Source organism: Armigeres subalbatus, chromosome 2 (assembly GCF_024139115.2).
Source record: "Armigeres subalbatus isolate Guangzhou_Male chromosome 2, GZ_Asu_2, whole genome shotgun sequence".
NCBI lineage: Eukaryota > Metazoa > Arthropoda > Insecta > Diptera > Culicidae > Armigeres > Armigeres subalbatus.
In genome coordinates, this window is record NC_085140.1 from 12,442,923 (window position 1) to 12,456,690 (window position 13,768).

Below are 13,768 nucleotides of genomic sequence, written 5' to 3' on the forward strand. Positions count from 1 at the left end.
CTTTACATTAATTATTTACTGCTTCTAAGCAACAGGCAGCTTGATGTAGGCAATTTAACATTTATCTGGTTAGCAATTACAATTTGAAGTGCAAAGAGATTATTGACGAAATTATCTTATACTAGACGAACTGTCCGATCTCTCTCGGGTTTTATTTTTGATCTGTCAATCATTTAGTTGATTGAGGCGTCGCACTCTAGATCGATTTCAGTTCCGAGTTTGATGGCTTTCTTCAGAACTTATTAATCCGTTGCATTTAGACAACTTCCCAACTTTCCCCAGCAAGTTGATCAACTATTAGTATGTACAAATACAGTTGATCCCAAGACGAATCGATTACTGAGAGAATCTTGTAAATTGGTCCACTCGTTCGTGATTTATATTGCCTCAAAGGAAATGCAAACTCATTTTTGTATATAGAGACTAGTTGAACGTACCCGAGCTTGCTCGGGGTTGTATTATTTTGCATTCCTGTCAATTGTTGTGTTCATTGCAGCGCCGCACTCTAGATCATTTTATGTGCGATCGCATTGGGTTTTCTCCCAACTGGCCATAATATTGTATTCAGACAGTTTTCCAGCTCCCCCACCAGATTTGCAAACTTTTTGAATACACAGCGGAGCCCAAGCCGAATCGATTGTTGAGGAAATCTTGCATATCGGTCTTATTAAACCGCATAACCCCAGTGTAAACCATTTTGACCGATAAATACAAGATTTGGTCGACTGCTTCAATTTTGATTAAAATATACTAAGCTGTTTCAAGAGAATGTCTTCAACGTGTAAAAATAAAATGAAGCAGTCCTTAACCCGCATTATGACAGTGATTGAATTGTTTTCTAAACAAACACGATAAATACAATTACCTACTGGCTACCCTTTAGATTAGCCAACTAATTATCATAAATTTATTCGCCACCACCAATTCCGTCCTTCGAGAAAAGAGGCTCAAAGATACTCAATGAGCAACTTTTTCCTCACCTCATTGAGCCAAACCATTTAGTTATCATTGAGAAATGAATATATTTCGGAGCAACCCGAAAAAGAGAGAAACGCAAAAGTACAAAAGAGAAGAGCAAAGATTCGTGTGTCGAGAGCAGTGAGCATTTTTTTTCTTCTCCTGATTTGCTCTGAGGAGCATTCCATCCCTGGTGGTACCACCCCTTTGAGACACATAGAATAGAATGCGCCCATTGCATAGGTTCATGGTTATCCAAGAAAACTCTGAAATATGTCTTAAGATCTACACACAAAACCAGAGATCCTTCGGCTTGTTTCAAAAGTGGTACAACCCCTTTGTGGTACATAGAATAGAATACGTCCATTGCATAGGTTCATGCTCAAGAACATGCAACAAGAACTACTTGAAATACAAACATATACCAAGAAGGGGTCACACAACTCGTTTATTCTTCAATAACTGCTTCCATTACGGAGGTTGATCTACAGACCTTGACTCTATGAAGTTCGTAGACTACCTGGAGCCCACGACTACAACAAAAACTACTCGGAATACAAACATGTACTAACTAAGGGTCACACAACTTGTTTATTGTTCAATAACTGCCTCCATTACTGAGATTGATCCACTGGCCTTGACTCTATGGATTCATTCATTTATTTAGTTAACATCTAAACAGATAACACTGAATCAACAATTTGACGCCACCATACACGGTTCGAGGCCGCATCTCTCCATCCTCGGATTCGCCCCACGCTCGCCAAGTCGTTCTGCACCTGGTCTGCCCATCTCGCTCGCTGCGCTCCACGCCGTCTCGTACCTGCCGGATCGGAAGCGAACACCATCTTTGCAGGGTTGCTGTCCGGCATTCTTGCAACATGTCCTGCCCATCGTACCCTTCCGGCTTTAGCTACCTTCTACCTTGACTCTATGGAGTTCGTCGACTATCTGGCACCAATGACAACAACAAGAACTACAAGAAATTCAAACATATATCCAGAAGGGGTCACACAACTTGTTTATTCTCCTATAGCTGCCTCCATTCTGGAAGTTGATCCACAGACCTTGACTCTATGGAGTTCGTAGACTACCTGGAGCCAACTACAAAAACAAGAACTTCTCGAAATACAAACATATACTAACTAGGGGTCACACAACTCTTTTATTTTTCAATGACTGCCTCCATTACGGAGGTTGATCCACAGGCCTTGAATCTATAGAGTTCGTAGATTTCCTGGCATCAGTTACAACATCAAGAACTACTTGGAATACAAACATATACCAAGAAGGGGTCACACAACTTGTTTATTCTCCAATAACTGCCTCCATTACGGAGGTTGATCAACAGACCTTGACTGTATGGAGTTCGTAGACTACCTGGAGCCCACGACAACAACAAAAACTACTTGGAATACAAACATGTACCAAGAAGGGGTCACACAACTTGTTTATTCTCCAATAACTGCCTCTATTACGTAGGTTGACCAACAGACCTTGAATGTATGGAGTTCGTAGACTACCTACAACCCATGACAACAGGTAATACCACTTCGCATGTAAGCTTAAGTTCTGTTTCTAGAACATCCGCAGTACTTAGATCATCTAAAACAACCTCTGAAACTAATCCAAATTTGCCTCATATAAATGCTTGAAACTTATTTTCGCTCCTATAGGGCGTAAAAAGAGGGAGCGTTATTTCGAATTTGGAGCGTAAAAAGAGAGCGTTATTTGGAATTTTGATCGTTGAAAGAGGGGCGCAAAAAGAGGGAGCGTGAAAGGAGGGAGTGTAAAAAGAGGTTTTACAGTACTGGACTCTCTAAATTGTTGAATCAATAAAATATAATTCTAAAGCGAGTTGGTTGATGGTCGAAGTCGCTATCAGAAGCAGCAGGACCAGGAAAAAATACAACTCTGGATCAATGTCTGATTAATTTTTAGGAAAAATCCGTATTGAACACTAAGGACACTCGTCTCCAATCATGCCAACCAACAACGAACAATTCTACAAAACAAATTGTTCGATCACGAACTGCGCTCACCGTCGTAGCTGCTGTTGAAGCCCAACAGTGCAGCGTGTGAGCTGCTTTTCATGTGTATTTTTCATTGTTCTCTGTTCTCGCGCCAATTGCTCGCGTTATGTGCGTAGCAGTTGGCGCGCTGTAAGTCCAATAAGATTTAAAATTTGAATGTTTGTGCACACGTCCCCAATAATTTTAATATATAATAATAATTGTTTAGCTGTATTAAGAGTCGCCTATAAAAGGCGACTCCACGCTCCATGTAAAGTACAGTTTCGTTATCGTAACCTCCGAGCTGGCACGCTGCCTCTCGGAGGTAATAAAATCATCAGTTGAAGTCATCAAGCAGTTGTTATTTATTCGTCGTCTGGAGAAAGTTAACACAACGTAGGGTCGTCCCACCCTGGACGAAACATTGGTGCCGTGACCAGGATGGTACATGGAGGATTTCTGGACGACTAGAAGCAACCGCTGCTGGACTACAACCCGTCGGACAGAAAGCATCAACCGATCAGTTCAACCATCGCTTTGCAGTTTGGACTCGCAGCGATCGAATCGGACTGATGCCTTCCCGCCAGTGCGCACTTCGATTCGACGGAGAGAAAGCCATCACGATACTGTCACCATGTCAGCCACAGGGCTATTTGCGGACCGCAGCGTCAACCTTCCCGGCCGTAGCGCCATTTGGACCGTCAGCGTCACCTTCCGGCCGTAGCGCCATTTTGGACCATCCGCGTCATCTCCGGCCGTAGCGCCCTTTGGACCACCCGCGTCACCTTCCGGCCGTAGCGCCATTTTGGACCATCCGCGTCACCTTCCGGCCGTAGAGCCCTTTGGACCGTCAGCGTCAACCTTCCGGCCGTAGTGCCATTTTGGACCATCCGCGTCACCTTCCGGCCGTAGAGCCCTTTGGACCGTCAGCGTCAACCTTCCGGCCGTAGCGCCATTTTGGACCATCCGCGTCAACCTTTCCGGCCGTAGCGCCATTTTCGTGGACCACATCGTCCAATTCCGTTGGCCGTAGTCGCCGTATCACCACTCGAATCAACTAATTCTACTGTTCCGTAAGTCATCATCACCGTTCACCACATCGAACCTTCTCCGTCAAATTCAATTCACCGAAGCGCTAAAATGTTACCTGAGGATCAATCAACATTCCGGCACCCGCCCTGCATCAACCTATTCAACCCATTTCGTGTGCACAAAACTGATCACACTATCAGGAGCTAAGTAGCAATAAAACGATCGACAACAGCAGCCCCAGCCGACCGCAAAAAGGAATTGAAAAACATTCGTTTTGGGGGGCAGTATGTTCGATCACGAACTGCGCTCACCGTCGTAGCTGCTGTTGAAGCCCAACAGTGCAGCGTGTGAGCTGCTATTCATGTGTATTTTTCGTTGTTCTCTGTTCTCGCGCCAATTGCTCGCGTTATGTGCGTAGCAGTTGGCGCGCTGTAAGTCCAATAAGATTTAAAATTTGAATGTTTGTGCACACCAATAATTGTAATATATAATAATAATTGTTTAGCCGTATTAAGAGTCGCCTATAAAAGGCGACTCCACGCTCCATGTAAAGTACAGTTTCGTTATCGTAACCTCCGAGCTGGCACGCTGCCTCTCGGAGGCAATAAAATCATCAGTTGAAGTCATCAAGCAGTTGTTATTTATTTCGTCGTCTGGATCCTGGAGAAATTCAACACAACGTAGGGTCGTCCCACCCTGGACGAAACACAAATATTTTTAAGCTTTTCAACTCTTATAGATTCCAATGAAGAAGTCTATTATATAAGTTCTATTATATAATATTCAATGGTTTTGCTTTGTTTTTCCACCACTGTGCTAGTACAAGTTTCTGGTTTGCTGCAAGCCTCTATAATAAAGACAACAGTAATAATCTTGAATCTACACAAAACCTATACCGCCATCAAGATTTTTTTATGTACAGGTTATCCGACTTGTCAAAATCCCCAACTCAGCCATCTTGGATTTTTGTATGGAATTTATGCTCGTTTATTTACGTTTTGCACTGAAAATTTATGTTTCCCCCCCGCGCTGGTTATTCCCATCTACTGACGAAGTCATATAACCTGTACATAAAAAAAATCTTGACCGCCATTACCACTTTTACCTGGTATTAGTTATTAGAGCAAAATGGTTCTTTAGAATTAAGTTAACCGGCTGATCGTTGGATATGGATCGTTGGGTTGTAGCCCCTGAAGAAATTTACTGAGAAAGCTGAGTTATTTCAAATAATTTAAATTGAAAGGAAATTGTCTTCACTACTGCATTACATTACGGTTCCTGAGGGTGATAGTGGCAAAATGGAACCCATCCAATTACGCAGTGCAGGTATTACACTCAAATAACAATTTGAAGAAGTTAATTTTGAATTAGTTCTACCAAACTGGCCCCTAGTAACCGCTTCCGGAAGTCTGCGAGAAACCAGAATAGAAGTTAAAACTTCAAACTTCAGATGAAATGTTGGTGTGGAAATAAAGAAATAAATTGTTTTGCTCTACATTACTCAAAATATCTCTCCTATAGATTTTTGGACTTTATTTTTTATTTTTATTAAATCTTGAAGTCGATTTCTAATTTTTCGGCACCTAACTAATACAACTTATTCTATTTCTCGTACGGTGATTCTTGATTTCGGCGCCCCCTTAAAGGCAGGCGCCCTTTGGCGGGGGCCAACCCGGCCAACTGCACGCTACGGCGCTATCTGTATGACATCATAAACGTTAGAACTTGTTGCTTTCATTGGACACATAACTATTATCTCATTCGAAGTCCTTTGCACAGCTTGGATTCCTGTCCATGAATGGAAGTTTAGTGTGCCATAGTCGGAAGCTTTCAAGCCTGGGTTTTTCGATTAATAAGGAAAAGTACAGAAAAATTTCAGGAAAAATTCTTGATTCAGGGATTCAAGTTTTGGAAACATGCACAACATGAATACAATTTCAAGGTTTACATTTATTTCTACATAGAAAAATATATAAAAAAAAAACTATAAAGATTGCCTAATTTCTAATCATTCAGAATGTTAAAGATACTTTCAATTTGTGTTGAATTTCTTTGTTTCACTTCTAAGCATTTTCTTTCTTGGAGAAAGCTAAACTGAAAACGGACAGTACTGTTCCCAGGACGATTTTATTTCCTGAGAATGTTTTGCTTTGACGAAACATAACGACAAGCAGAAAGGCATGCAGCCAAGCTTCGCCTCGTTCTTGCCCTACTTGTCTCAATAGCCCTAGATCTGATTCGGTTTTCCCAGTGCTTGAAAAATATTATTTCAAATAATGAAAATTCCAGAAACTCGAGCCAGCTGTATTTTTCATTTGATTCTAATTATTACCATGCTGATAATGTAACTAGCGGGTGAAATGTGTATCTGTAAGGGGTGTGGTTTGAGAATTGGGTGAATGATGATACTGATCGCATGAACTTTATTGGAACTATTTCTAAAGCACAATTCCACATATTATCATTATGGCGAAGTTGGTACAAACTATAAATTAAAGAGACTGGTTGATTGATGCTAATTATTGCAATAAAAATCATGTTTTCATTGGTTGGATTGGTTGGAATCGAATTAATATTTCTGATAAAAAAGAATTTGAATTGAGAAATAGAGTTTTAGAGCAAAATTATTGTTATCGAGACTAATATTTATTTACTTGAAAGTGACGATTAAAATATTCCTGAATAAATAGTATTAGCTATCCCGTTTGTTTTATATACAGGATTCATGACGATTTTTTGCAGTAAATTTCAATACGGATTTTTCAAAGGTTACCTTCTTATAGAAAATCATAATCTACTGAGTTGTCATAAAATGAGACCAAACATGCGGATTAGACTGTAAGGCAATATATGGATATTTTCTTTCAACTTTTAAGACTTATTTCATCGTGTAACATAAATTTCGAGAAAAAAAAATTTGCTTCGATTATATGGAAAATTCGATTATATGGACTTTTTTGCATCGAAAAAGTCCATATAATCGAGGTATACCTGTATATATACATTTGATTTTAAACAAAAACACTCATGTTATTATGTTTGATACTGCCTTCCATCTTCTCATATCATCTTTTCAGAATTCAAAAATTATGTTGTTCAACCAACTAATCAAAGGAAATGGGTTCGTTTCCCTGATTTTAACCAGAATATTCTTCGACGGACGGATTTCCATCTCCAAGCAACAATTGGTTTCAAAACATGCTGGTGATGAAAAAAGATTTCGATTTTTTGGTGAGAAAATTCCATTGCATATTATCAATTTACATTGCATCTATTTGAAACTATATGATTATAAAAAAAAAAACATCAGGGCACCCGATTGAAGCGATTTGGATAGGAAGAGTGGAATCGCCAACTTCCTATTGTCAACATCTCGTGGATAAAGGGCGGGCTCTTCTCCCCATCTATTGGGTCAATCTGGGAAACGAGGGCTAGATTATATTATTGTATGTACGAACTTTCTTCTGGAAGGAGATTCTCTATTCATCCCGTGGATTTGCATAAGTGTCTCTGCTTATGGAACCACCCCACCCATTTTTGGCCCTTCATACAGGAGTTTGATGAAATACAAACAGTAGTATAATCATGATCAAATCGTTTCTCAGATATGGCCACTGCTATCGGCAGGTGCCTTGCTACAATAGATGGTAGTATCATCATCATCATCATCATCATCAATTTCAAAACGGATTTTTCCAAAAGTTGCATAATAAGATTCAGACAGCAATGAATATATTTGCAGTAAATTTCAAATAGATTTTTCTTTTATTGAAGGAAAAGATTCAGATATATCTGGAAACACTGAATAATAACTGTTATAAATTTGCTCAATTTTCCAATAGGGCACTGCACGGACTGCTTCGTCTCTTTCTCGCTGCAAAGAAATTAGAAAACAACAAGGCCAGTAAACGTCAAACTTTATGAAGAACGAAAGAGAAAGAAATGTTTCCGTGCAGTTCCCTATTACTGCAAAAATTTTTACAGTGTTGAGCCGTTTTTGTCACGACCAACTTTTGTCTACCTCCGATATCATCAAGTTTTTGACCCGATTTTATTACCATGAAAAATTTCTTTAATTTTAGTCGCCCTTTCTGATTGTAAATAATACTGCAAACAACTTTCAATCTAAAAAATAATCTTCACCATATGTTGCTTATTTCGAAAAAATCCAATTCCATATTTCAAGGTTCTTGTAAACCTTTACGACAAGAAATAACGTGTACTGTTCATGCATTTTACATTATCAAAGCACTTTTTGTAGTTGAAAAATTCCGATTCTGTTATATTTCATACTGTGTTATTAAACTCTTTGTCAGAAATACTTGTTAAAAAAAACTCTTGGAGCTTGGAACTGTCAGATAAATTTCTGTGTAGACATTTGTTATAGAAATAATTTCCACGAAATACCGTAAGTGATTCCAATTTCAACAGTTTTGATCTCCTTTCCCTTTTAATGGTCGTTGAATTAATTGAGTTGTAATTAGGCTGAGCACACGACGCGACAGTTGAACTTTTCATGGAATGAGTCGTTTTTACCAAATGGTTTTCCGTAAAGTCACCCATTAATTATGTAAGATTCATGGAATTCTACATAATCTCAAAAACGCTCGATGTTGTGAAGTGATGTGACCTTTGAAAAGTGAATTAGAAGGAAAACATCACTTTGAAGTTATTTTGGTTTTGATTTGGCTACTCGAGCAACTCGATTACTCATCAAGAGTAAGCAGCATATTTTTAATAAAAGTCATCAATATCCCAAATATCCGAAAAATTACTGCAGCATTCCTTTTGAAAATTAGAGTACGTAAATCAGCCAATTGCTAATCTTCCAATCCAACACTACATATTCTTGGAAGGACAATTTTCCTCTGGCGAACCATCCCAACATCATTTATTTCTCACTGTGCCATTTCAGATATCCCCATCAACCAGCCGCCAGTGGTAGGTTGACAATTTCCGGCGAGCATTCCTCTTATTTTCGACTTTTTGTCGGTTGATAACATTTGGCATTCTTGGAATTCCCATCCTGAGCGCCTTCTCCCTACCAACACCACCCACCAAACAATCAATTTCATTTCGTTTCTTGCGCAAAAACCTAATTTTCTCAATCTCGTCCCGGAGACTTTTACCCCGATGATGACGGCGACGACCTTACGTTCAAGATACGCTACATTTCGGTTTTCCTCCGTTTCGTTTTTCTTCCAGCGATGGCCTATCACACGGCGCCAAGCGGCTTCACGAGGCCGCACGGATGGAACTACTGCGGAACATCACCGAGCTGCTGAGCCGCACCTTCCCGTCGCAGTTCGTCTTCCCGGTCGTTGGCCACGACGACGGCACCCTGAACTTTGGCCAACTCGGCGAACTGTGGCGGCACTGGTTGCCGTCGGAGGCTCTGCAGACCTTTGAGAAAGGTAAGACATCTCGTGCTGCTGCTGGGGGAACTATAAGTGCTTTTCGCTTTTGGGCGGACCGGACGCGTCGGTGTGGGACGGGTGGCCGTTAACTGACAGACCAACAGACAGACGGTTCAGATGGACGGATGCGGCGAGAAGTTTGCTCAAACAGTCAAGGTGAAAAGTAAAGAGCAACGGTACGGCGACTGACGTCATCGAATTTAGGGGTATGCGATGACATAGCACATCAATGCCCTTTTAAATTTCCATAGTGATAAATTGCAGTATTCGTTAGGCAGCATTTGACCGATGTTTCTTTGAAGGCAATCATTTTCCCTTCATAAGCTAATTAAATTGAATAGATGCGAGAAAACGCATACCCTTAATCGAGGCAGAATGAAAGATTAGAGCCAGGTGAATATTTGATTGAGGAAGTTGTTTATGCCCTCTGGGACGATGGATGGAGGCACTCGAGTTTCTCCGCAGCATAGCGAGGACCAATCGTGAGGAATCATAGGACCCCAGTGGTGAGGATAACCGGAGAAGGCAGCATTGCGCAGAGAAAGTGCCATTGCCGGTCGACGAGAGGCGGCATCAGGAAAGCAAGAAAGTACAAGTAAACACAATTTGCATAATTGTATTATTGTGCTTTTCTGTGCTTCGATTCAAGTGGATGATTGTTGCCTGTCCCAGGTGAGCAATCGTTTTGAAGCAGTTGGAGATACATTTCTTATGGTCCCTCCGCTGCCCGTAACCGAGCCAGGGGTTGATCGATGGCATTTATGAGAAATGTTGGGAATGCGATGAAAGTTTATTTTCTAGTGCTTAGAAATAGTTTCGGCACAGAGAAGTATCTTTGATCAAGCTGTGCGTTTGAACAACTGGATGAATACTCAGTAGAGCAAGAAGCATTGAGGTATGATGGAATATTTTACTGCACTTGAGTTTCTTACTAGCTGTTATTGATATTTGATGGCTCCGATACTTTGTATAAATAGGAATGTAATCATTCAAAAAATGTGTAGCATATTTATGTTTATGGAGCTACTTTGTAACATACTTACATGCCCAAGAAGCGGATGTTCGATTTTCGTACAATTCTATATATGGAACCAATCAAGATTCGGGGGCAAATATGCATTTAATGGCTGTACATCTTAGCAGAGTTTCATATCGCATTCTTCTCCTTTCCTTCCAGGTGGTTACTACTCAATCGAACAGAAGCGTAGTAATCTGCGGATAATAGCTTTAAACACAAACTTCATGCGGCACGATCCGAAGTACTCGCAGTCGCACTCGTCAGCGGTGAAGCAGCGGCCGGACGGGTCGATTCATTACGCCGGCGGCATCGGTGGCTACGGGTACGACCGGGACCACCACATAAACCTCGGCAAGCACTACCACCGGGACTACAGCGGTCCCGGCGGTATGGCCGTGGGGAGCCCCCATGGCTACCCAGTGTACAGTGATAGGAGAAATAGCGGCGGCAGCAGTAGTATAGCGGACGGTAGTAGTGGTAGTAGCAGTAGTGGTGGTCACGCCAGTGCATTATCGGGATCAAGCAGCCACGAGTCGGAGAAGCAGTGGACGTGGCTCGAGAGCGTACTCGCGCAGTCTAAGGATAGTAAGAAATTTGTGAGTATCGATATGGGATTTGATGGTTGCATATTTGATCCAAATATGATCATGACCCAGCTAAGATGACCCGGGTATTACATTTCCAACTAGCAAACGAAACAGGAATTTTAAGGTTAAAAGAATATTATTATTCCATTTACTTCCACTATTCACTTTTTATGTATCAACAAACAGATACGTATTTCGTTTCCTACTTGGAAACTTCTTCAGTGTTTTGTTATCGACTTTTTTTTAAACAAATCGAGGAATTCGAGGAATTTTAAACAAATGCTGTTCAAGCGACTTATTGGCGTATGGGATAATCAAATAACCGACATAATCAGCTGGAACTCGAACACTCCTTCGACCATCCGAACTAAAAACGCGCAGTGTACTACTAAATAAAGACTACTACTTAATTCGCTAGCGTTCGAACGACGATCATCGAACTAGATGTGATTTGTCGGATAACAAAATTTGTTTTCTGATCTACGCATGAATTACTTATTGTTCAACTATTTCCCAGTATGCATCTACCCAGCTTTTTACGCTAGCTATAAATAGGCTGTGAACAAACTAATGACGACGACTCAGTAGCAGGGATGCCAGATACAATTTTAAGTCTGTATCAATATCAGCAAAATGTCTGTATTTGTCTATATGGAGTTTAGAAGGAACAGAATTTAGAAAATTATTTAAAAATCATGCACTTTTGACAATGTACAGTGACCTGCATATTAAAAAGCCCACTTGCCGTTTTTCATACAAAATGGTCAACTTTGGAGATCTAGATATCGATTGCGTGTGAACCAATTTTGCTGAAAATTTAACTAGAGCTCAGATATAACTTGAATTTTACCACACCTATGTTTCGACCATATTGATTCATAGGGTAAAAAATTATCGCGGTAATACCAAAACGATTTTTTTGAAAAAAAAAAGGTTTTTTAAAAAAACAACTCTTAGTGTACAAGTATATTCTGCAAACTTGTTTGTATTGTGAAAATACGCGTTTTTACCGAATAAGTCATTAGTCTACAAACTATAGAATCCAAGATATTTAATAAATAAATTTTTGCCAAAAAGCCATTTTGGTATTACCGCAATAATTTTTTACCCTATGAATCAATATGCTCGAAACCTAGGTGTGGTATAATTCAAGTTATATCTGAGCTCTGGTTAAATTTTCAGCAAAATTGGTTCACACGCAATCGAGATCTAGATCTCCAAAGTTGACCATTTTGTATGAAAAACGGCTAGTGGGCTTTTTATTATGCCGGTCACTGTAGAACATCGAGGCTTCAATAATCAAAAAGTCGGTGTAGGACTTAGTCGAGTCAAGTACGAGATACTAAAGACAAGTAAAGTTGCTGTTGAGGTCTACATACTTATTTTGGAAGTTACTCTAAAATTACTACACGCAAAAAAAATATTGCAGTCGAAACTACCATTCCGAGAGGGTTATTTTAAGAATATGCACCGACAATTTTCAGCAGAAAACAAACCCGTTTGATTTTACCATGCGCGCAGTAAAAATCAACTGTGGCCCATGCGGAATGTTGTCACATGAACTGAAACAGTGGTGAATTTTTCTGAAACCATGGTAAAATTTACTGAAATTTCATGGTAGTTTTAAAAACAGAGCGTACACATTTTTTTTACCGGGATCTCAGCGAAATGTTGAACTTTTACCGAGATTCGCACAGCCGTGCCCATTCCGAGATTTCTGTCAAAATAGCTGAAAATCAGCAAATATTTTGCCGAAAATCAGCTAACAAACGTAATTTTTGCTGAAATATCAGTTTTTTGTTTAGCTGGTGCACGGCTGTGTGGATTTTTGCCGAGCTGCAGAAATGAAAATTAAGTGTGTAGTCTACAAAATAGTAGTTTCAAACACGGATTTTTTTTCTGTCTTCTGTGTATCAAGTGGTGGAATTAATTACTATCTTGTGTTGTCAAGTGAAGATATTCCACTACAAAACTCTCAATAATGTTCTTATCAATATGTATGTTGTTGCATTAGCATAAATTGATAATATTTACGCAATTTTCGAATCGGAAATCCGTTGAGAAGTCAAGTTCAGTCGAGTTCAGTTCGGAGGATAGACACAGAAGGCATAAATCCGTTTGGAAAAGCAAGGAACGGAACGGACATCTTTTGTGTTTACAAACGAAGAACATTTGGTCTTTCGAACTTTTTTGGACTTCCGAACGGAACTCTTTTTGTGCTTTTGAAAAAAAATCCTTTTGGCTTCCGAACGCAGTCTTTTTAGACTCCGGAATCCCAAAGGGATATCCCTTTTACAGAATCCCAAAACAAAATGCATTCTGAAGCCCAAATGGCTCCAATCAAAATACCAGAAGTAGGGTAAGACGGTATAATATGCCCCCCCTAAGGCAACTCCTTGATAACTTTTAACTTTTCAACGCAATTTATGCAAACTTTGCGTTATTTGGTAGTCAAGGAAGTCGCAAATGCATTGCCCGTGAGTAGTCATATAAAAATATTACAGATAACACGTAATAAAGCTTTTTTGAAAAGTCGCGAAAAAATTGATTTCAACAAGTGCCTGGGCAATACGCCCCACCTTAGCCAAAGACGTTTCATAGCCCTTCATTAGTATTTTATCAATCCCATAATAAAAAGGTTACAAATCCTTATGCGCTTGACATTAAAAAACCAACATAGGTCCATTTGAGCAGGTGCAATTTACATTTAATTATTTTCCATACAATTTGGAAGCAACTGCTGCA

At 40.0% G+C, this 13,768-nt stretch overlaps 1 protein-coding gene across 1 annotated transcript in view; it reads left to right on the forward strand.

The window, feature by feature from the left end:
• Positions 1 to 13,768, forward strand: part of LOC134217770 (acid sphingomyelinase-like phosphodiesterase 3b) — a 352,324-nt gene that overhangs the window by 252,769 nt on the left and 85,787 nt on the right. Inside the window, exons 5-6 of the mRNA XM_062696588.1 lie at positions 9,207 to 9,415; positions 10,596 to 11,032. Of these exons, the coding sequence (XP_062552572.1) occupies positions 9,207 to 9,415; positions 10,596 to 11,032 (646 nt within the window). The remainder of the gene's footprint in view (positions 1 to 9,206; positions 9,416 to 10,595; positions 11,033 to 13,768) is intronic.